The sequence below is a fragment of the Neomonachus schauinslandi genome, chromosome 14 (assembly GCF_002201575.2).
Source record: "Neomonachus schauinslandi chromosome 14, ASM220157v2, whole genome shotgun sequence".
Classification (NCBI taxonomy): domain Eukaryota; kingdom Metazoa; phylum Chordata; class Mammalia; order Carnivora; family Phocidae; genus Neomonachus; species Neomonachus schauinslandi.
In genome coordinates this window covers 74,714,416-74,739,597 of record NC_058416.1, presented here as the reverse complement: position 1 = coordinate 74,739,597, position 25,182 = coordinate 74,714,416, and the positions used below count along the sequence as shown (strand labels likewise).

The following is a 25,182-nucleotide window of genomic DNA, read 5'->3' as shown; positions in this document are numbered from 1 at the left end:
TGCCTGGGCTGAAAACTTTTCCTTTGCTTCCGAGCACATGTTTGACTTACCATTCTCCTTGCCGAGAGTTCAAGAATTCTCAGTGTACTACTCGGAGGCCAGTAAGGAGTCATTATCAGTGCCTTACAGAAGATCTTTTAAAGTATGGACAGAATGATAAAGTTATTGAACTTTGGGCATATAAAGTGATTTTGATCAGCATTTTTTCCCTAAAATATATAAATATAAAATAAGGATGGAGAGTTTGGAAAATCTTTGTCTCCTGTTCCTTGAGTCAGGATAGGGAGGGGCTTTTTAGGCATTTATATCCAAGGGTGGTGAAGTCAGTCTGGATAATCGCAGATTATAAAGCGGCTGGATGAGATGACTGCAGGTCAGAAGTTGGAAAGGCGCTGGGAAGCTGCCATGCAGGACTAGATGAAGGGGACGGTGTGGATTGCTGTCAGAAGCCCACACGCACCCTGGAACAGCCGGGGTCTGCATGACTGAACTCCAGGATATCAGCTAGAAAGACCTCATACGTGGGATACGTGGAGCATCTTAAAGGGGAATCCTTGATTTGACTGATAAAAATTAACACGTGTCACTTTTTAACACCGTGGAAGTTTATTAACTTTTTTGGAGACCTAGGTTATTGTGAGAAAGAGTGAGTCTGCTGGTTAAAGTGCTGTGTGGCTTTAATTAACAAAATGGTATATTTTGAAGGACCCGCTAGATGTTCATGTAGCCCCAGTTTGGTAGTTTCTTTGGCCTGATATTGAGCAAGCTAATGTGTGGATTGAAAACAGTTATCATGTTAGGGGTTGTGGTTACATTAAGAAACAGTCATTCTGAACGATCTTTTATATAATGCAGAGGTCATATGGGCAAGCTTCCCAATGTTGAATTTTGAGAGTTTGGGAGGGTGAAAATGTGTGCAGGTTCCTCTGTGATATACCATCAGCTCCTTTAAAAACACATTGCAGAGTGGAGCTCCTTTATAGAAACAGATCTGTGAGAAGACTTCTGTACGCTTTTGTTCATGCGTATTGCATGAACATTGCGTGGTACAGCCTTTGGCGTGTAGGATGAGCGCACGTCCTAAGTATGGATTCCTTTTTGACGTGAGGTGTGAGAAATAAATAAGATACACTGTGAGATGTAAGTGGGAGAAGTTACGGTTTCCTATCGAAATTGATGGGAAATGTCTTTAGCAACTGGAAATATACCGTAAGAGTTACACTGAATTTTATATGCCTCAGGAGGAATGTGTTTGCAAGGTTATTTAAAATCACAAACATTCCTTCTTAGAACAGTCAGATAATGTATTTACCGGTGCTTAAATTTTGATTACTTTCCCCTCCCCAAAAATGCCTCTTGGAGGAAAGCGTTGCCTAACTCTGGTTTTAGTTGAAGCATCAGTTTCCAGGAGCTCTGTTGAGTTTTGTGGCTGCTTTGAAATTTTTGAGAACTTTCCCCAAACCCAAAGTAAATGATAGTGCTAGTGTCTAGGTGGTTTTCTGCCACCATGAGGGTTGCTGGCTGGAACATGGCAAAGCCGTCAGCCTCCGCTCGGGCCAGCCACATGGGAACTGCTGTCGCCCCCTCCCCTGTGCCAGCCGTGCACACGCTTTGGAGGCTGAATTTTCCCTGGGGCTCATGGTGCTGGGCCCTGGGCAGACCGCTGGATCTTTTAGATAAGGACAGTCCCTAAGCTGGTGCCCTGACCTATTTCACTGATACGCCACAAGTTTATGAACGAGGCACGGGGCTGGTGCTGTTGGTAACCTTGGTCATTTTGCTACTTGAGTTGACTTGCTGGCCATCCCCAGCACTTGGAGTTTTAGCTAGAGAGATACAATAAGAGCTTTCTTGTGACAAGGGGCAGGGACTAGTGAGTAATTGATAAGTCTTTAAACATTATTTAAAGCAGGGAGTCTTAAGTGGTGGCAGACTGTTCTCAGCTAAACCTTCAGTTCCATGCTAGAAAAGGAGTGATATTCTAGATGATGAAGCTGAGGTGTGACACATCCTTAATGAGACAGTGACCTGATTAGTTAGTAAGTGAAATTACTCTATGTGTAAGCCTTGGAAAACTGATTGGTAGTACTTAAGTCACCATTTAGTTAAAAAAAAAAAAAAAAGGCTGGCATTAAATTCTTGTAACTCTTTTTTCCAGCCTCAGCATTCACTTACATTTGCTGCTTAGAGGTGCAGGTGAGCTGTGGTGTCACCGTGACTCGCAGTGGATGTCTCTTCTGAGTGGTCCTTCACAAGCCAGCAATTAGACATGGATTCCTCGGCCTATTCACTGCATGATGAATGAGGATGTGTCATGGGTGTGAACGAGAAATGCATTTTCATTAGATCCTCGTGCAAAATGTTTCTCAGAAACGATGCATCCACATCTTTACCATATAAGGCCAGTATTGTATGGTTTCCTCCAGTTTCCATGTACTCGCACGCTCAGCAGTTTATAATTGCCCAGCTCTGCCCTTTTAATAACGTATACTCATTGGGTAAAATACGTTATGCTTCTCTTTTGATTGATTTTGTTATGGGTAAGAAGATATTCAGGGGTATAAGCCCTTGAAATCCAGATAGCTGACCCTGGATTGTGTGTGGTGAGCATCCTGTATGTAAAACAGTCAGTGCGCATTTAAAATGCCAGTTCTTCTCGCACTTCTCCCCTTTTTGTTCCTCTATCACTATCAGACATTTAGTCGATTCCCTTTTTGTTCTGCTGCAACATGATGCTACTTTCCCTGTTTTATTTGTTGTAAGGATTTGTGATGATGTTACAACCAGAGGAAACAGCTGTTGGCAGGATACATTTTTTATTAACTCTGTTTCTGATGACCAGCTGCCAATAATTTTAACATTACTTTCATGCCTTTTTCACAACCCGTGGCCTAGTGGGAATTTCCTTTCCCTATGGAAATCTAGTATGGCTGGATGGTCAGTGATGTTTTAGATCTCTGCTTTTTCACTCCATTTCTTTATTTAGAGGATGGGGATAATAAAGTTGCTATGTCATAAAGCAACTTTGTGACATTGAAGATCTAAAAGGTCTTCATACAGTTCCTAGCATGAAATATAATTTTTGAAAGTGTTAGCTACTTTTTTAAAAAAATTAATTTATTTGCTTATTTATTTTAGAGAGAGAGCACACACGCAGCAGGGAGTGGGGAGGTTGGAGCCGAGGGAGAGGGACAAGCAGACTCCACACTGAGCATGGAGCCTGACTCAGGGCTTGATCTCACGACACTGAGATCATGACCTGAGCTGAAACGAAGAGTCGGACCCTTACCCAACTGTGCCACCCAGGCACCCCAAGTGTTAGCTGTTTTTACTATTACTTGTTTTTGATAGGAAAATGGGCAATTGGTGGCAGTTGCTCTTTAAATGACATTCAAGTTCCTATGAAAACATTAGGTTCTTTAGTGCTTTGATGCTATGGACTTGTCAGCACGAAGCTGAGAACGGCAGCTAAGCTTACTCCTATTCTTAAATGTCTGACTTGACTGAACAATACTGACCAATATCTTTATGCCAATATGTATAATACCTTAAAAAGGAAGTTATTTAGTAAACTTCTCAGTAGAATTAAGAACAACTTGTATTAGTACTTCCAAATTGCCCTCAAAATTTTTGTATATCTCAGCAAAAGCTCTTCTTTTTTTTTTTTCATTTTTTATTTATTTTTTTAATTCTTATGTTAATCCCCATACATTACATCATTAGTTTTAGATGAAGTGTTCCATGATTCATTGTTTGTGCATAACACCCAGTGCTCCATGCAGAACGTGCCCTCCTCAATACCCACCACCAGGCTAACCCATTCTCCCACCCCCCTCCCCTCTAGAACCCTCAGTTTGTTTTTCAGAGTCCATCGTCTCTCATGGTTCATCTACCCCTCCGATTTCCCCCGCTTCATTCTTCCCCTCCCGCTACCTTCTTCTTCTTCTTTTTTTTTCCTTAACATATATTGCATTATTTGTTTCAGAGGTACAGATCTGAGATTCAACAGTCTTGCACAATTCACAGCGCTTACCAGAGCACATACCCTCGCCAGTGTCTATCACCCAGTCACCCCATCCCTCCCACCCCACCCCCCACTCCAGCAACCCTCAGTTTGTTTCCTGCAATTATCAGCAAAAGCTCTTCTTAACCCAGATTGGAAAAAATTATTTTGTGTCCTTGGAAATTCAGAGTTTAGTGACTATACTTTGCCATCAAAGATGCCAGACGTGGTTTGCTGGGGAGAGCGTAAGGATGCAAAGACTCTGAGATAAAACAGTTCAGATAGAAAAACATTTTTTCCTTGGGAGTAAAGATCTCTTAATGTAAAGTTAATAACAGTACATTGGTGGTGGTGGTGGTGGGGAATAACAATACATTGGTGTGTTTCTCAACTTTATTATATTTTAATTATTTTTTTAAAAATAGGAAAAATAATAGAACACTCACATACTTACCCACAAGATTAAACAGATGTTATTATTTTGCCCTGTTCATTTCATATCTCCTGTTTTTGAAAAACAAAGCGTAACAGATGTAGCTAAAATTCCATTCCTCTTTCCTCCTCTTCTCCTTCACCAGAGGTATCCATTTCCTCAAAGTTGGGATGTGTACTTTTATTACATGTGTATCTATCTATAGGTTATTATTTTATATGTGTTAAACTTTTACATAAGTGATATTTATTTCCATACCAAGGACAGTTAAATTGCTTCTGCTTTTTTTCACTATTCTCAACGATGCTGTCCTTAATATCCTTTCTGTGTCAAACATGGGAACCTTTCTCTCCCACAGACCACCCAGTGCCATGTAGTATTGCTCCGGGGTGGGCATCTTCACTTCCACTTGTTTCCAGATTGCTCTCAAAAAGTACTGTAGCAGGAAAATCTCCTGTGACAGGTGTTTTTGAGTTCCTCTTTCCTGACATCCTTGGCAACACTTGTATTTAGACTTCTAAATTGTTGCCAATTTTAATAGGTGTAAAATGTTACCTTATTTTAATCTGTAGCTCCCTGATTACCAGGGAGAGCAGTATCTTTTCTTACATCTATATGCTGTCCAGGTTTCCTTCCCTGGGAATTCTGTGCTCAGTACTATTTGCCATTATTCTGTTAGGTTGTTTGTTGACTTTGTCCGGTATGGATGTTGCATATATATTTTCTCTGTCTGCAACTTGTCTTTCCACTCTTGCTCATGTTTTTTGAGAACAACTGCCGAGTTTGGTTTAGTTGTTGTTGTTGTTGTTGTTTTGAGGGGAGTTTGCATCAGTATTTGTCATATGGGCTTCAATTTCTCTTTCTTACACCGTCCTTTGTGTCAGGGTGGTACATTTCCTTATGTAATGAGTTCAGTGGTGCTCCTCTTTTCTGTTCTCTGGGAAGTTTTGTCTGAGATGATCTCTTCCTTGAGTGTTTTGTAAAGCTCTCCAGTAAAACCATCTGGGCCTAGTGGCTTTTGGTGTTACATGATTGATGGGGAGGTGGATACTATGTGGACTTCTCTTGCTCGTTCTTTTATGGTTATGGGTCTGTTCAGGTTTTTTATTTATTGAAAAAGTTTTGATATAATATTTTTTTTTCCCTAGGAGATTGCCTATCTCGTGTTTTCAACATGTTTTCAGATGTTATTCGTAGTATTTTCATGTCATGTAAATTTACCCCATATTTGTAAGTTTTATGCCCCTTTTCAAATTCCTGGTATTTGTGCTCTCTTTTCTTAATCTATCCTATTGTGTCAGTCTGGCTTATTATTTATTTTATTCCTTGTTAATTTCTTCTCATAATTTTACATTTTTGGGTGTGCTCTGTGTATGTTCTAACTTCTCATTACGTGCTTACCTCCTTAATTTTCAGACTTTTTGTATATATGCATTTAAGGCTACTGATTTTCCATTAAGGAGATCTGTTTTAGCTCTGTCCCATGAATTGTGAAATGTCATGTGTTTATTGATCAGTTTTAACCTTTTTCTATTGGCCATTATAATTTTGTGTGTGAAGAATTTAGTAAATTTAAAATTTTTTCAGGGGCGCCTGGGTGGCTTAAGTTGTTGGGTGTCTGCCTTTGGCTTGGGTCATGATCCTGGGGCCCTGGGATTGAGCCCCGTGTTGGGCTCCCTGCTTGGCTGGAGGCCTGCTTCTCCCTCTCCCACTCCTCCTGCTTGTGTTCCCTCTCTCGCTGTCTCTCTCTCTGTCAAAAAATAAATTAATTAAATAAAATTTTTTTCTGATGCCTTGGGGATTTTGGGTTTATATATTTTTCTATTAATTTTTTTTAAAGATTTTATTTATTTATTTGAGAGAGAGCACATGAGAGGGTGAGGGTCAGAGGGAGAAGCAGACTCCCTGCCGAGCAGGGAGCCCGACGCGGGACTCGATCCAGGGACTCCAGGACCATGACCTGAGCCGAAGGCAGTCGCTTAACCAACTGAGCCACCCAGGCGCCCTTTCTATTAATTTTTAATTGAATTGCATTATGCTCTGAAAATGGGCCACAGGATATTGATTCCTTGGTATTTTGTGAGATTTGCTTTGTGGTATCCTAACTGGTCATTTTAAAGAGGTAAAGTTTAATGGGTGCTTGGAAAAAAAAAAAATGTTTATTTTAAAATATTGGCTCCAAGGCCGGATACGTCCATTAGATCAAGCTTGTTACTTGCTAGAGTCTTCTATATTCATGCTAATTTTTGTCTGTTTGCTTGAGAGTAAGTCATTGTTAACATCTTCTAAGATTATGGCTTTGTCATTTTCTCTTCCTGGTTCTGTCAGCTTTTGCTGTAATTAGTTTGAATCTATGTAGTTAGATGAGTTAAAGTTCATAGTGACTGTAGCATCCCAGTGAATTGTTTAAATATTACGTAGTGACATTAATCTTGAATAATGCATCGCACCTTAAAGTCAGCTTGTTCTAGCATAGCTGGCTGGTCCATATTTTTATACCCTTCCCCTCCTTTAGTGACCTTTTTAGTTTTTAATTTAGTTGTTGTATTATTTTTTTAAACATGTCTCGTAGCTGGTTTTAATCTAATCTGAGACACGCTGTCTTTTATTACATTTATTACATTTATTACATTAAATCCACGCTGGTGGATGTAATGTAGTGTTCATGTTAAAATTTCGTATTCTGTATATCGTAATAAAACGGACCCCTTTGAGTTCCGTTACCACCTGCTTTAGCAGTAGAATGTCAGGGGGTGGCCGGCAGTAGCTTCAGGGCTGGGTTACTCACATGGTTTCCGTGAGGATGCAGGGTGGGGGATAGGGAAAACCACCTGGCTAAGGTGTTTAGTAGCAGTTGCTTCTTTAAGGAAAGACACGATCAGGGATATGATAGAGTGGATTCCAGCAGTTCAGTTTGGGGTAACGTTTATTGAGCCCTTCAGGTGCTGGGAAAGTAGTACCAAGTCCTTTACTTTGATTGTCTCCAGTTAATCCTCACATCAGCTCTTACAGAAGGAGTTGTAACATTCTTGTTCTACGGATGAGGAAATGAGGTTGGAAGATGAAGTCATTTGGCCAGGGCCGCAGAGCCTGGGAAAGGATGGAGCCACGCTGCCAACCCAGGCAGTCTGGTTCCCAGCCCCTTGTGCTGTGCTGCCTGTAAATGACCCATAGGGCCTCTCCTTATGACAGACACCCACATGCTATATAACGTGTTCGTTGGCATTTTCTTCTAGGATTCCTTTTTTGGTTATGCAGTTCTGGAGATCGAAACGGGGTTGAATCCGATTTGCAAGGGGAAATGAGCATGTGAAAAACCCAGGCTTCAGGTCTGTGGACAGGGCCATCTCCACACCTCAGTTTAGAATTCTTCTTTCTCAGCAGAAAACCCGTGAGCCCCACAGGCCTGGTTGAATGTCCCCCTCTGTGTCCCTGCCACGCGTGCCTGTCCTGGTGGAGCATGTCTCATGCTGCGCTGGAATTGATGGTTTAATTGGACTCCACGTTCAGCCAGGATGGAGCTGCCCTGTTTACTTTTGTATCTCTGGTACTCAGCACAGTGTCTGGCCCCTGAAAGTTCATAAAGGACACATATTTGTAGTTCTTAATGGTGGAGTAAATTAATATATATATAGAGAGAGAGAGAGAGAGAGAGAGCGAGAACTAATAATAAGTGACAGTGGTTTTTTATTTAGTATTTACTATATTCCAAGCACTATCCGGGCTTACCTCATTTACTGCACTTCTCACGTACTGTGTGTTTTTTGTTTTTTTTGTTTTTTTACAAACTGAAGGTCTGTGGCAATCCTGTGTGGAGCAAGTCTATCGATGCCATTTTCCCAATAGCATTTGCTCACTTCATGTCTCTTTGTCACATTTTGGTTATTCTTGGAATACTTCAGACTTTTTTGTAACTATTTGTTATACGGTTTGATGATGGTTAGCAGTGGTTAGCGTTCTTTAGCAATAAAGTACTTTTTAATTAAGGTCTATACATTGTATTTTTTTTTTTTTAGACCTAATGCTATCGCATGCTTCATAGGTTACAGTCTGGTGTAAATATAACTTTTATGTGCCCTGGGAAATCAAAAACTTCATTTGACTCGCTTTAATTGCAGGGATATGGACCAGAACCTGCAATATCTCTGAGGTACAACTGAAATTAGATTTTTTACATAACTTACACAGATAATTGGAATACTAAGTTAGGCTTGCCAAAAAACTTTATTTCATCTAATCCTAACAGTAATCCTGGGAGATAAGTATTCTTGTCACTCATTTCACAGGTGATGAGATGAAGCTCAGAGAGATTATATGACCTGCCTAAGGTCGTCTGCTGTTGAAACAATAGAGCCTGGATTTGAACCCAATCTGTCTGACTGGATACTGTGGTCTTTGCATGTAGCATACTGCTTCTCTGGAGATTTCCACGGTTGAGTCAAAGTGGAGAAATCATAGAATTTCTTGATCTTGAGAAATTTCCGAGAAGCCTTGCCTCAGTGTCGTGATGACTTGCCATAACAGGAGAAAAACAACAACAAAAAATAGGTTCAGTTTTGCTTGGCAGTGATTCCTTTTTGTATGCCTGCTTTTAGAGCATATAGGACCTCAGCATGGACTGGCTGGCGTTAACCTGTTTAAAAAAGGAAATAGCTTTTATATACTGGTTGTTAACAGTAGCATTTGTCTTGGTTAACAAAATTGGCTTGATAAGCCAGATTGACTGGTTAGATTCAAATGTATAACATGAGCATATTATGATGGCTACTTAACCAATATTGAAAATTGTGTTCTTAATGAGATGTGGACCAGATAATGGGTAAGATCCAAGCTGGTGTTAATTAGATGATCTGGCTGGCTCTTCTGTTGATTGAAGATAGTGCAGAGACTAAGACATTAAAATAAAGTTATGTCCTTTAGCCTGTGAGCAATAGCTAAAGCATTTCTTTTTATTATCCTAACTTAGTGTGCTCACAATGCCATTCATTTCTAGAACTGGTAATTTGTTATATTCAAGGGTGTTAGTTAATTATATTAAAAGTTATATTTAACATTTAAAATAATACCAAGGTTGGGGCGCCTGGGTGGCTCAGTCGTTAAGCGTCTGCCTTCGGCTCAGGTCATGATCCCAGGGTCCTGGGATCGAGCCCCACATCGGGCTCCCTGCTCTGCAGGAAGCCTGCTTCTCCCTCTTCTACTCGCCCTGCTTGTGTTCCCTCTCTCACTGTGTCTCTCTCTGTCAAATAAATAAATAAAATCTTTAAAAAAATAATAATAAAATAAAATAATAAAATAAAATAATAAAATAATACCAAGGTTTTTTTTTTTAATAGTAAAAACACACTTATAATTTACAGATTGTATTTTGGTGAAACGATTTTGTATTTTTGTTTGCTGTGTCTATTAATGCAGTTGATTAAATAATACCTTTGTGGTTCTAGAAATCTGGATCCTTATAATTTGGCGGAGTGTCCTTGGCAGTAGCTATTTCTAGAAATGCAAGTTGACAGTTCCTACTAGTTGACACTGACCGATGTGAATGTCATCATATGTAGACACTGGAGAGTTTGGGGTGGAGGTAACAAAAGAAAAATGGGTTTGAGAAAACACACAAACTCTGTGGTGTTGGTGTTACTTACAGGAGATTTGTTTCTCTCTTCTTTCAGACTGGTCGGATTGACAAATCCTACCCCACAGTATGTGGCCACACAGGACCAGTGCTTGACATAGACTGGTGCCCACATAATGATCAAGTCATTGCCAGTGGCTCAGAGGACTGCACGGTTATGGTAAGCTCCCAGGGTGTGGCATGCACACAGGCCAGTGAGACCCACCTACTGCTCCCAAAAAGAGTGTGTGTGTAGGGACTTGAAAAGCAGAAAGTCAGAGCAGTTTCGATTGTCCATTGGATTATACACTGATTGAGTGACATGAAAGTGTACCTATAGATAAGCCTCTTGTAAGCCTTTATATCAGAGACCTTGTACTGTATTGTCTTTCTTCTTCTTTTGTACGGGTGTGCATGTGTGCGTGCTTATTGACAGTTGTCACATCTGCTCTGTGGCATTCTGTGAATGCCATTGATCCACAAGTCCTCTGCCTCCCTCAAAAGGAGAGAAAAAACTGCTAGCATGAATGGCATATTATAGTGGAAGGTTATACATAGAAAATGCCAAAGGTTATACATAAAAAATGGGATATGTAACAGATATTGGGAAATAGTAAAGTTTTGCGATAAGTAAAGTGCTTATTTCCAAGCCAAGGTCAGAAGGTATGTTCTGTCTAGTCGGACCCTCTTAAGAAAGTCTTTTTTATGTAGCTGCACAAACAACATGAAAGATATTTAAGTTCTTTACATTCCCTCATTTAGATTCCAAAAGTAGATTAGGTGTGAAACCAGGCTTTGGGATACTTTTTAATGTATATTAAATACTTCTTATTCTTGATTATGTTCTTCTTAGCCTTAAAATGTAATTACTAGTTTGGATCAATTCTTAATCCTGGCCCAAAATATGTTGAAAGACTACCGTAAGTACAGATGGGGAGTAATGCACTGAGAGCAGAAAGAAGTGAAGGTGCTCCCTCGGTCAGTTGCAGGCAGTCTTGTGCATGTCAGGTGCAGAGCTTGGAGACCCACACTACCCTCCTTATTTTCTGTGGACTGAGCCAGACTTAGAGACATTGGAAAGTTTTATTAATTAAAATTATTTTACATAAACACAAATTAATTCCTGACTGTGTCAGTTAAACATTTACCCATTTTTCCTCATGGACTTTTGGCTGAGGATAACTCCTCCTGTGATCTCATAATTTTGGCAGCCAAGTCAGATTATAATGAAATACGCTGCTTTGTTAAAAGGAATTGTTCCGCTTAGTGTGCCTGGCTAAATTGATCATTTTCATGGCAGCAGACACATTTTACTAAGGGAAAAGAACATTATTTAGTCCACTGATGCCAAAATCTTAAACTGAGACTTAACTTTTCCTGAAGAAGTAGGTTTGAGTCATCTAAAAACACCCTTTTTTAAATTATAAAACATGCTAAACAGGGAAGGAAGTTCAGTGAAGGGAATACCCTCTAACCACCACCCAGGTCAGGAAACAGAACTTAGCCAGCCTTCCCAGACTCTTCCATGTGCTGCATCCCTGTCATAACCCCTCCCTCCCTCCTAAAGTAACCACTACTCCCACTCTTCGAATACTTCCTTCCTTGCTGTTCTTCATGGTTTTAATCACCCCAGCATGCATTTCTAGACACTATAGCTTAGTCTTGCTAGCTTAAAGAACTTAATATGTCTTGTAAGTCTTTTGTAATCTGTAGGTTCCTCCTCCATTGTTTTCTTGTCCTTAACAATGAATCTGATGAAGAAGCCTGACCTTTGACCTGCATCTAGTTTTTGGTGATTGCACGCTAATGGTGCAGTTCAGCATGCTCCTCTGTCCTCTGAACTCCCCGCAAACTGGCAGCTGGATCCTGAAGTGTGATCAGATTCAGGTTCAATCCTTTCAGCAAGACTATAGCTAGTGTTATGTTCTTACATCAAGAGGCCCATGATACCGAGATGTCTGGTCTTTGTTCTTTTTTGATTTGTGCAGCTATCGATGCTCACCGCTCAGATCCCACAAATCCTTAGGGGTCACAAAATGGTAATGTGAAATTCTGTTATTTTGTTTTCAGTTTTTAGCTGGTAAAAATTGTAAGGTGATGCCCTCTCTTACCTACTATTTGGTTGCCCAGTAGTACTGTTCATATAGGAAAGTAGGATAGATGATTGATTCTTAACTTTTATTTACCCAGTTTTCAAGATAATGAATTGGTTCTTTCTCAGAAGATGACCAGTTAACTGGTTCTCCCCACCCACACCCCTCCACCCCCATTTTCATTTCATTTTGAGCTCATGGATTTGAACATATTTCATGGGTTTTGGTTCATTACAATTCTTATCTCAAAGCTTAGGTCATCCAGTCTTTGTTAATGGGAACTTGCTTCGAGTTTCCTGAGTTCTTTTGACAAACCCTCGTTTTTGGTAGCTTCCCTGCTATTTGGTATGTTAAGGTGTTCCAGGCTCATCTTGGACATCTCTTCACCCACACTTCATATCGGCCATTTCTGCCAGAAGCTCTGGCTTCTTTTAATGGAAAATGGAATTTCTAGATCAGTTTGGATGCTAGGAATGCTCATTGTTACCATGGTGATGATCATTTGTTTTTAAAGATTTTATTTATTTGAGAGAGCGAGAGAAAGCACGAGTAGGGGGAGGGGCAGAGGGAGAGGGAGAAGCAGGCTCTCCGCTGAGCAGGGACCCCGATGTGGGACTTGATCCCAGGACTCTGGAATCATGACCTGCTGAAGGCAGACCCTTAATCGACTGAGCCACCCAGGCACCCCTTTGATGATCTTTTTTTTTTTTTTTTTTAAGACTTTGCAGTAAATGGGGCTAGAATATACATATATATTTAAGAATAAAATACCTTGTGACTTCATCTTAATATTCCTTGTTCAAATTCTGGACTATCTAGTTTTAACCTAAGCTCTTGAATTTGCAACTTTATCTGTCTTCTTCCACACTGAGAATCCGGGTTCTCAAGGACTCAGAGGGTGAATTAGAGAGCCCTGATCTCACATGCTTTATCATATTATAGATACGACAGACTCAGAGCAAAAATACTGTTATGAGTACTGGTTGATGATTACCAAAAAAATAGTTTTAAAAAGCCACAACTTTTTAATCTATGGTATCTCTGTTCTCCCTCTTTAAAAATGATATACTCTGTAATTCCAAGATGACATAGCCATTACATTTAACAGCCTCTCCTTCTTAGTTCTGTAAGTCACTATATTTAGTGCTCTCCGTAGGTCCTTACATCCACCCCTGTCTAGTCATTTGGATCCTCTAAAGCTCCTTCCCTAGTAGATTCTAGACCCCAGTATGCTAGAACCCAACCAGAGAGTGCTTCCTTCTGGGACAAGCCCTGCATTGAGGAGAGATTGCAAAGAATGGAATCAAATAGAAAAGGCTCAGGGGAACAGTACTTTTTAAGTCCTTCTATATAGATAGTAGCTCATCTGTGACCTTTATAGGTTTGAAGGTGAGTTTTTCTGAATATAAAATCCTTGGTCACAGTTTTTCCTCAGGTATCTAAATATATTATTCCATTTTCTTTTGGCATAAAGTGTTGCTGTCAAAAAAAAAAAATCCAGATAATTTGGTTTTCTCTCCTTTATAAACCATATGTTCTTTTCGCCTAGATGTTCATAAGATTTTTTTTTTTCCTTAGAATACAGTAATCTTGCTAGAATATTGTTGGTTATTCTGACTTGGAATTCCTAGGCTGGTGGTATGTTCTTTCAGTATAGGGTTTCAGGACTTTTTTCTCCCTCCCAGGAATGTTTTCTCAGTTATATTCCTTAGTATTTGTTCTATTTTTTTGCTTTGGTTTTCTTCTTCAGGGACTCCTCCTGTTAATCCATATGCTTTGTCTTCTTTACCTGTCTTCAGTATTGGTCAGTTTCTCTCCCAATTTTTTTTTTGTTGTTTGTTCATTTATTTTTATTTTTTTGTTGTTGTTCATTTATTTTTATTTTTTAATTAAAAATTTTTTTTAAGATGTTACTTTTTATTTATTTGAGAGAGAGAGAGCAGAGAAGGAGAGTGACCGAGAGAAGCAGACACCCTGCTGAGCAGGGAGGCCAATGTGGGGCTCGATCCCAGGACCCTGAGACCATGACCTGAGCTGGAGGCAGACACTCAAAACCTACTGAGCCACCCAGGCTCCCCTAAAAAAAATTGATTGAAGTATAGTTGACGCATAGTGTTTGTTACATTAGCTTTAGAACTTTAATCTTTTTTCTGCCTTTTACCTTTTATTTCTTTGGGGGCATTATTATGTTTTTGATAATGTGTTCTTTTTTGGTTAGTCTTCACTTATAAAGTGATTTTTCTTTTGTTTCTAATTTCAAAAAATTTTTGCTACCTTTTGAGTTTTTCAAATTCTGATTTTATTTTGTTTTGAAATAAGTGATTGTTTTTCTAGTTGAGCACACCTTCTTAGCATTCTTTTGTTGTCTATAGGGCACTACTCTGTGCCTGTTCTCTTTGTTTCTTATAGTAATTTGGGGGGCCTTAGCTTTTTTTTCTTATTTTTATATGCGTTGTTCCAAAGGTGGCTCAGTTCATACAGCCAACCTAACTTCACAGAGCTCCCCCTTCTTTCCTTTTCAGGTAGTGTTCAGAAACGTGGTGGCTTGCTTTCTGAGATTTCCTGGCCTGCTTTTATTTGGCCTTTCTCATTCCTTTGTCCCTCTTATTTCTGTCCTTCTCAGATTTGATTCCAGTCCTTGGAATTTCTCTTTATTGTGGGTCCTGTCTCAGAAAGGAGCCCTTTCTGGTTCACTTCTAGAGTATGGGGTCTAGACTGAGGTCTAGACTGCTCCAGCCCCTTCAGACCTTTGTATTTCTGGTCCCTGTCCCCGCCTGCTGTTGGAGGGGGCAAAACCCTTCCCAGTTTCCACTGCTTCTTTCTCACTTCTCTCATGCTTGGCTTCCTTAGCATTTAAAAAATAGGGCCTTTGTGAGTAATAGCCCTTTTTATGGCTGTAACTCTCTTCACTGCTTCCACTGTTACTCTCAGGTTTGTGAAGCACCCCATTGCTGCCCCATGATTTTTCCACACAAGAGACCCATAATACATAGGTCATATGGCTATTGGTGGTTTTCCTCCTCCCACTTGCATTTGGGGGTTATCACCTAGTTCTGGGCTTTTGTTTTATTATCTGTTTGCTCTGTGTTTTTACAGAGAGACTTGAGAAGATCCCAAAACTGTGCTTGCCACTGATGCCACCATCCTTCCAGAATCTTCTATTCCCTTTTATTGGTATTGCTAGAGTGAACATTTTGTAAATTAAATAATGCTTTGAGATAAATCCTCCTCCTAGTTTGTTTTTTTTTAAGCCCTTAAGTATGGCACTGATATTTTAATTGTTTAATATCCTCCAAATCATTTGTTATTGTTACTGGAGCAATTACAAGAAGCTTTTATAGCTTAGCAGTTGAAATGAAATTTTAAAGAAATAGTTGATTTTTCCTACCCTACCTTCTCAATACCTCATTTTCCTCTTTGCTCTCCTGAAGGTAAAAGTACACTGTATGATAGACCTATCTGTTTCAAACACAACACCATTTTTTAAAATTTTTACGTTATTATTATGATGATGATGATTTTTTAAGTAATCTCCACGCCCGCTGTGGGGCTTGATTCATGACCCTGAGATCAGGGGCCACCCACTTTATTGATGGATCCAGCCAGGTGCCCCAATACCATTTTGTTTTTAAAGCAAAATGCTTTCAGTAGTTTCCCAAGCGTAGGCTATTGGTAGTAACCCAGGAGCTACAAATAGTAGGTAGTGTAACAAGGCCTCATTCTAGTAGGAGAGAAAAGCCCAAGATGGGGATTTAGAGCGTGTGTAGGCCGCTTACATGCCCTCATACTCAGTTGCCTTACGGGTAAAATAATAATAATAATAACAATAACAACAGGAAGGAAGCTATAAATATAAAACGAGTTACTATTTTTTACAGTGTACCTATAGTGATTTCATAGCAGTAAGAATATCTTTAGCAAATACTCAGTTAAAAAAATATAATAGAACCACTTTGTCAAATGAACTGTAAAAGAATTAAAGTTTTTTTTTTTTTTTTTTAAAAAAAAAAAAAGGAATGCGGGGGGGGGGGGGGGGGGTGGGGGGTGTGTAGCGAGGAGGGGCAGAGGAACAGGATCTTAAGTAGGCTCCATGCCCAGCTCGGAGCCTGTCGCAAGGGCTCCATCACACAACCCTGAGCCAAAATCAAGTCGGACACTCAACAACAACCCAGGCGCCCCTGAATTTATTTTTATTTTTTATTTTTATTATTTATTTATTTGACAGAGAGAGACACAGCAAGAGTGGGAACACAAGCAGGGGAAATGGAAGAGGGAGAAGCAGGCTTCCCCGCTGAGCAGGGAGCACGATGTGGGGCTCAGTTCCAGGACCCTGAGATCATGACCTGAGCCGAAGGCAGACGCTTAATGACTGAGCCACCCAGGCGCCCCCCCTAAATTTATTTTTAAAACTTGTTGTATTTATAGTTCTAATTCCATTAAGTCCTAAGCATTTAAGCATTGATTTGTTAATTTTGCAAGCATTGATTCAGTGACAGGATATCCTTTTGATTGTAGGTTCAGGCTAACGGTACATTCCTTCATCTTTTACAGATGACTTTTTATTTTTTTTAATTTGTGGGAAAAAGATTAGCTGTATTTCTTGTTATAAGAACAGCAGATAGCACTATACAGTAGACTAAGATTTTTCTAAGTAAATTTTTTTTATTAACATATAATGTGTTATTTGTTTCAGGGATACAGGTCTGTGATTCATCAGTCTTACACAATTCACAGCGCTCACCATAGCACATACCCTCCCCAATGCCCATCACCCAGCCACCCCATCCCTCCCACCCCCCACCGCTTCAGCAACCCTCAGTTTGTTTCCTAAGATTAAGAGTCGCTTATGGTTTGTCTCCCTCTCTGGTTTTGTCTTGTTTCATTTTTTCCTCTTTTCCCCTGTGATCCTCTGCCTTTTTCTCACATTCCACATATCAGCGAGATCATATGATAATTCTTTCTCTGATTGACTTATTTTGCTTAGCATAATACCCTCCAGTTCCATCCACGTCGTTGCAAATGGCAAGATTTCATTTTTTGAAGACTGCATTATATTCCTGTGTGTGTGTGTGTGTGTGTGTGTGTATCACATCACATCTTCCTTATCATTCATACAGATGACTTTTTTAAGCAGTCTGAAAGTAAATTATATTGGTGTAGCTTACCTTTAATGTATTACTTTTTGAAGCAGTGTCTTATACTGGCAGAAAGCAATTCTATAAATCCTCCTCTCAGAAATTATACTCTGCTTCTAGGTTTTCCAGACTTTTCATACTGTGAGTTCTTTTCTCCAACAATATCTTCTCGTAGAGAGTTTTAAAGATTGTGGCTACTAAGTATTTGACTTGGGAAAAGTTTAGCCCCAGGAAAATATTACTGTTTTAAATAATACAAAGAGCAGCCAAGTTAAGTTTAGTGAATGATGTTGACTCACCGTTGTTTGTTCCTTATCTGCAGGGAGTGAACAAACACAAGTGTAAGAAATGGCCGGTTCAAACAGTGGGTTGCAGTCATTGCTTCTTCCAGAATCTGGGAGAGGGAAAGATCTTGGAAACAGAGTATTTGTCTTACTTGTCTCTGGCTAGATGTTCTGAGCGGTCCCAAATGAAGTTCAAATGGACATTTTTCCCTTCTCCCAGATCGGTCTTACACTAGAAGTCAACAGAAGTAAACTCCCTATTTTGCACATCATTGCTTCTGTGACAGATTTTCCTAATACAGTTTTTGCCTTGAAATAAAAATGGAAGTGATGTTGTAGTTGGTGATAAGAGTGAATTCCTCAGTCATTCTGCAGGTCTTCATGTTATTTCCATTTTGTGCAGATTACATCCGGGCCGTTTGCCAGTGGTTATTATAACCTGGGCACATCAGAAATGAGCTCTCAGTTCTTGATTTTCCCAAAACTAATGTTGTTTTCCACGGCCTGGTTCATTTAGGCAGTTTCTGTAGGGGATTCTGCTGTTCTGCAGCTGCTACAGAGTCTATAAGCCTCTGCCTGTTTCTTCAGATCATCTCTTTTCTTCATTTTCCCTTTGGAATTGGTCTCCTTAGCATCTAAGAAATAGGGCCTTTGGGGGGAATAGCCCTTTTTATGGCTGTAACTCTAGTGTCTAGACCAGTAGCAGGTTCAAGAGGGGTGATTGAAGTTGGGAAGCAGTGTCTGGAAACGCTTTGTGTGTGCTTTAAATTTGCACTGTGTTTGAGAAACAAAACCATCAATGAATTGCACTTCAAAATTGCTCTTCGAGAGCAATTAAGAAACCCAAGTTTCTTAATTTTCATCACTTTTTTCTTTTAAAGATCTTATTTTTAAGTAATCTCTACACCCAGTGTGGGGCTGGAACTCCCAACCCTGAGATCAAGAGTCGCATGCTCTACTGACTGAACCAGCCAGGCGCCCTGTTCATCACTTTTTTCTTATTGGAACTGTTCTCTCGAGCTGTCCTTTTTCCATTTTCAGAATTTCACATGTTGAAAAGGATTCCAGTGATACATTAGTTCCTGAACATGTGCTTCAAGTTATTTTTTTTCCAGAACCATGATGGATTTTTACTGATTGATTCGCTTTTTCATCTGGAAGCCCTTGGGACTGATTACGTGGTTTTTTTTGTTTTGATTTAAACAAAACATTGCCATAGCAATGTCTAGTCCAAATAGAAAATTTCAGGAATACAAAGTATTATTTAAAAAACATAAAGCAAAAAATCAAGTGGAGGAGAGAGATAGCTTGTTATCCCTGCCGTGCTGAGATGCTCAGTCTGGGCACAGCAGAGGATGGTTGATGCCTGTTTTCCTCTCTCCTCACTGACTTTTTTTCAAAAAAAGCTGTTTGGTTTAGAGTAGTGGCTTTAGCGGCTGAACATGGAACAGAGAAGAGCTAATAGACCTGCATAGAAATCAGAGCTGTTCTCATTTGTGCTGATTGGTCTAGGCATGTACTAGCGCTTTCACACATCCTATCTTGCATGTGAATTAAATAGTTGGGTACAGTGCTGAATTAATTTGAAGACAAGACTCAAGGAAATCCTGGTGTTCGCACCTAAAAATATATGCAGGGTCATAGTAAACAGCAAGAAAAATAATCGTGAACATAGTAAGCATTTTTTTTTTGGCCAAGCTGTGTTTTCTAAGCCCTTTATGTATATGATTACATTTAATCATTATAACAGCACAGTAAGGCCAAGAATGTGTCCCATTTTACAGCTTAGAACACCAGCCCAGGCAATAACTGGTTTGTCCAAAGGTCACCCTGTTTGCAGTATCTCACATCAGGGGAGTGCTTCAGGTATGCAGAATGTTTCAGCTCTTTTGATGTGTCCTTTAACGCCTGTATGCAGAGCTGATGCTGGCCCCATATCAAACAAGGAAACTGAAGCTCCCAGAAGTGAAGTCCCTTCTTAATGTTAACACAGCCAGTTAGTGTCCTAGCTCTGTCAGGAACCCATGTCTTCTGGCATCCAGGCCAGCATCCTTTCTGCCACACCAGGCTGTGTCCCAGATTATGCACAAGAAGACTAAACCTGTACCAACTGGGGGTTCTGCTTTGTTGTCCCTGCACTTCAGGAGGCAAGACCTCTTCAGTCCAAATAGGAAGGCCATTGCCTGGAAGCCTCAGACAACCCTACAAAGGGCAGAGAGCCACATAACAACAGGCCTGTGAGTAGGGCCAGTGGGCACCAGCCAAGCGGCGTGCATGCTTTATATGGAAAAGTTGACAGGTCTTCCAGCCCTTTCCCACAGTCCGCAGTGCAGAACACTACCACCTTTATTTACCAGCAAAGGCAAGAGTTCCATCATCTTTTCATTTAGTTTCACAGACTTTTCCAGTCACTGGCACCTCCCACTGTAAATCCTCGGGTCTGTGTTACTCCTTCCTTCTTTCCTCTTCTTCCTGTCACCTAACTCCCGTTCATTGTTAGAGGTCATCTGCCCAGAGTCTTCCTGGATGCACCAGACTGGATAGCAAGAAGTAACTTCATGGGGCGCCTGGGTGGCTCAGTCATTAAACGTCTGCCTTCGGCTCAGGTCATGGTCCCAGGGTCCTGGGATCGAGCCCCACATCGGGCTCCCGGCTTGACGGGAAACCTGCTTCTCCCTCTCCCACTCCCCCTGCTTGTGTTCCCTCTCTCGCTGTGTCTCTCTCTGTCAAATAAATAAAATCTTAAAAAAAAAAAAAAAAGACGGTAACTTCATGACACTTGCATTTTCGTGTAGCCCTTGCCTTATAGCAGCGTAGCTTTGGTTGCATGCGCGCTGTGGGTTCCGGGCACATTACACAGGCAGTAGCAAGAGCTAACACTTGGGAAGAGCCTGCCTTATGACAGGCGTTATGCTAAATACTTTAGACTCTTATTACCACATTGCTTCTCAAACGAATCTGCCTAATGAAAGCAGATTCGTTACTCTTCCCGTTTTATAGAGGAGGAAATCTTAAGGCTCAGAAAGTTTAGGTCACTGTCTCCAAGGTTATGCAGCTGATATGGGGCAGAATCAGGAATTGGGCAGTCTGTTCTAGTTCTGGAGCCCATGTTCCTAACCACGGTACTGTTCTGTCTCTGCATCTGGGGGGGGGGCACTGACTGAATGCCAGGCACTGTTCTAGGACTTACAAACTCATGTAATCCCCACAGCAGCCCTGGAAAGTGTAAGTACTCATGTTTCCTCTGTGTCCAGTGATGTCGAGTTGTTTGCCCAGGACCATCACTGTAAGTGTCCCAGGCAGGATTTGAACCCTGCGGGGTCTGTTTGGCTCTGGAGCCCATGCCCCAAGCCTCTACATCATACCACTTGTCTTCGAGTTTTGGTCTCTTAGAAGTCTCTGCTTTCTGTTAGACTGTAAACCGCTTGACAGCAGACTCTGTGTAGTCACCCTTTCCCCTCTTGCCTGGTAATGGGCCTGCCTTAAGTAGAGGCTACTCGAAAGAGGTGTTGTGTGAAGGAGTGACCAAGGTGGTAAAATGGGTTAGGAACCATTGAATCTGCTAAGGTGAGATAAAAAAGGAAGAGAGTTTCCTCATTTTAAAAATTATGTAATAAATTTTGCTCCATCATTGAAGTTTCCTTGCAATCCAAGGAAAACATGGATGGAGGGAGAAGCTAGAGACAGGAAAAGGTGAAGTCCCGTTATGGGCTCTGCTTCACCCTCATGTTTAAGATTGGAAATGCTGGCTGTAAACAAAGCCTTCCATCACTCCACGCCTCATCAGGGATTTAGAAAACACAGTATTTAATTGTGGTTAGAGTCTTGCAAGAGAAGCCAGCAACCCGTGGTCGTGGTGCCATCTGGAGATGGCAGGTGGCGTTACTGCTTCTCCACTTTGAGGCCCGGGTCAGAATTCAGCTTGGAAAATGCATTTCCTGTTGAGTCACTGAAGTCCCATTTCATAATTGTTTCTCAGTGACTTTAGGCTTTGATCCAATCAGTTTTCCGTTCCTTCTGTTAAAAAAAAAACAACCCAGCCCTGCTCTACATTCAGATAGTTAAGTTCAATTTGGAGCTGTTTGACTAATCATAAACCCTTCACTAAAAATAGTGTGTATCCGGATGAAAGCAAATCAGTAATGCTGGGGGTGGTAAGCAGATAGCCACACCCCCAGGGAAGAGAGGCACGGGTCAGAGTCTGTTTGGTGAAGAGAGGCAAGGTAGGTTTTCTTGTGCCGTCTATGCTTGTTCACGACTGCATTGTTTAAAATTTGCTCAGAGATGAGGGTTCAGGGGAAATCAGGTGACATCCTAAGCTTGGGCCCTCAGAAGTCACGTTTGTTTGGCCATGATTGGCGTAAGGGGTTATAATTAGCCTGGGCAGAATTTAGTAAGAGGTTATAGGGTTATATATACTATAACCAGGGTTAAAGTTAGCCTGTGCAGAATGAATGATCACTGAATTCTTGACTTTTTCCCATTCTTCAGGATGGCAAACTTTTTCTTCTAATTTTTTGCAGGACAACAGAACTGAGCTGAACCTTAAACACTCATCTAATCCAGATCTCTGCCTTCCACTAAGCAGTTGAAAACAGACAGTTGTTTGTCTTCTCCTTAAAAATCCCCAACAAAGGAAAATTCTGTTTCTCACTTGTTCCACTGTTGAGCATGATTTTTCACTGGCAAGTTCTAAATTTTTCATGAACTAGTTCCTTAAAATCTTTTTTGGTGGTAAATTTACTTATTTTAATATATTAATACATTTGAATTGTTTAATATATTTTAAATATTTGTGTATTTAAAATATATTAACTCATTTAATGTGTTTTAATCTCCGTATGTAAGAAGATAATTATTTTAAACTTGAGCGTTTTCACAAACTGAAATAGTACTTAATGTCTGGTTTTCTACAGGGTTTTCGTGCTACTCAGCTTAGTGGAGACTCGGTTCTTTCTTCTTAGAGGGTGTCTCTTAACCTGTTAAAACTCAGGTCTTCCACTGTCAAAGTCTCTTGTCCCTTCCGTCTAATGCTTTTCCCATCCCCGTCCCCCTCTGCCACCCAGGCATGTCCCCAGTTAAGATATGATGAATCTTCTGTGTGTATTCACCAGTCAAGAGGACTTTTTAAAACCGCTTCATTGAGCTGTAATTCACATGCAGTTCACCCATTTAAAGTGTACAATTTAATGGTCTTAATTTATTCACAGATACGTAAAACTACCACCAGAGACAATTTTAGCTCATTTCATCAACCCCAAAAAGAAACCATGTATTAATTAGCTGTCACTGCCCCCGAGTCCCCAGCACTAAGCAATCGCTAATCTACTTTCTGTCTCTATGTATTTTTCTGTTCTGGACATTTCATATACACAGAATCCTGCAATATGTGGTCTTTTGGAACTAGCTTTTTTTACTTAGCATAATATTTCAAGCTTCATCCATGTTTTAGCATGAATCAGTACTTAATTTCTTTTTGTGGACAAATATTCCCTTGTACACATATATCACATTTTGTTTATCCGTTTCTCAGTTGCTGGACATTTGGGTTGTTTCCACATTTTGGCGTTTATGAATAATGCTGCTATGAACATTCATGTGCAAGTTTTTGTGTGGACATATATTTTCATTTCTCTTGGGTTACCTTCGGAGTGATGTTGCTGGGCCATATAGTAACTCTGTGTTAAATCATTTGAGAACTGCCAGACTTTTCCAAAGTGGCTGCACCATTTTACATTCCCACCAGTGGTGTATGGGGCTCTGATTGCCCCCCCATCTTCACCAGCACTCACTATCTGTCTTTTGATTATAGCCTCCCAGTGGGTATGAACTGATGTTTTATTGTGGTTTAGATTTGCGTTTCCCTAATGACTAATAATATTGAGCATGTTTTCATGTGCCTTTGAAAACTATATATCTTTCTTGAAGAAATGTTCTACTTAAATTCCTTGCCCACTTTTAAAATTGGGTTATTTTCCTTTTATTATTGATTTGTTAGGAGTTCTTTACATATTCTTTTTCACCATCTTGATTGTGTTCTTTGAAAGGCAAAGTTTTTAATTTTGATGAGGCCTGATTTATCTTTTTTTTCTTTGTAAGATTTTTCTATGCTAGATGTTACAGACCTATTATGTATATTTTTATTTTCCAAATGTAAAATCACAGAAAACATGATGTTTTAAAAATGGCACCATCCTGCAGGAGCCCTGGTATGTGGCGTTTGCTCTCCCCTCCAGAACCCTGGGCTCAGCTGGGGCCTGTCACCCCAGTGCTGCGTCTCACAGGTGTTTCAGGTGTTTCCTATTCTTTGAAATTTTTTTTTTTTTTTTTTGGCACACTTCTAACTGGAGATTTTGAACTTAACAGGGAATTTTAAAATAAAATCTCAACTATTAAGTAAAAGTGGAGAGGCAACATTTTATAGGTTGATGGATGTTCTGATCTTTAATAGCCTACTCCATTTTTTAAAAACCTGCTTAGAGTCATACAATATTCTGCCTTTCATCCAAAGCCAGTGTGTGTTCTGTTTATACAGAGCAAGTCAGCAAACTGGATGGTCACAGGAAATGTGACAATGAAAGGTCACCCCTCATATGGTCCCTCTTGCTTCCTTTCCCAACAGGTGTGGCAGATCCCAGAAAATGGACTTACCCTCTCCCTGACCGAACCGGTGGTGATTTTAGAAGGCCACTCAAAGAGAGTCGGCATCGTGGTCTGGCATCCGACTACCCGCAATGTACTTCTTAGCGCAGGTGGGAGCTCAGCACTGGGGGAGGGCATGGTAGCCAGTGTGTTTCCATGTGTGCAGGGTGCATCTGAAGCAGCTCACCGGGAACTGACAGTGAGGGGCCGGGATACGGTGGCTCCCCAGCCCCCGTGCCCACAGGCACATGGCTATGTGTGAAGGCCACTTTGGCAGTCTGACTCAAGACTTGTTGCCTAGAGAAAGGAACAGATACGTTCTTACCTAGAATCCCAACAGACTCATGGCTCCTGCTGGGGCCCTTCCTGGACCACAGTTTCAGTTATTCCTGAGACAGCAGGAGGATCCCTGGTAGGAGCCCTGGGTTCCTGCTCTGAATGTTGTTGCCAGCTTTGGGGTGATCCTGTTAGGCAAATCTCCTTCCTTGAAAAAGATACTTTGATTTTTCTCCCTATATAAGTAGTACATGTATGTTATAGAAAAAATATATAAACAAAAGGGGAAAATAAAATCATTTGTAATCCTACCACCTACTCAGAAGGAATATCATCATTGATGTTTCTTTCCGGAAGAACTTTTGTGCACATACATAAATGATTTTACCCACAAAGATAGGTTCAGAAACTTTACATGTGACCTGCTTTCTGCTTTCTGTGCTTAGTGGTGCACTATGGTCCTGTCCGTGTGCCATTGAACGTTATTCCTGTTATTTTTTTTTTAAGAGTTTATTTATTTGAGAGAGAGTGAGAGAGCACGAGAGCAGGGTGAGGGGCAGAGGAAGAAACAGACTCCCCACTGAGCAGGGAGTCTGATGCGGGGCTCGACCCCGGAACCCCGGCATCATGACCTGAGGCTGAAGGCAGATGCTTAACCTACTGAGCCACCCAGGTGCCCCATTCCTGTGATATTTTTAACACCACCAT

The 25,182-nt window shown here is 40.6% G+C and overlaps 1 protein-coding gene across 1 annotated transcript in view; it reads left to right on the top strand.

Annotated features, from left to right (window-relative positions):
- The window catches only part of CORO1C (coronin 1C), a 75,545-nt gene that overhangs the window by 38,347 nt on the left and 12,016 nt on the right, over window positions 1–25,182 (top strand). Inside the window, exons 3-4 of the mRNA XM_021703633.1 lie at window positions 10,103–10,225; window positions 24,179–24,308. Coding sequence (XP_021559308.1) covers window positions 10,103–10,225; window positions 24,179–24,308 — 253 coding nt within the window. The remainder of the gene's footprint in view (window positions 1–10,102; window positions 10,226–24,178; window positions 24,309–25,182) is intronic.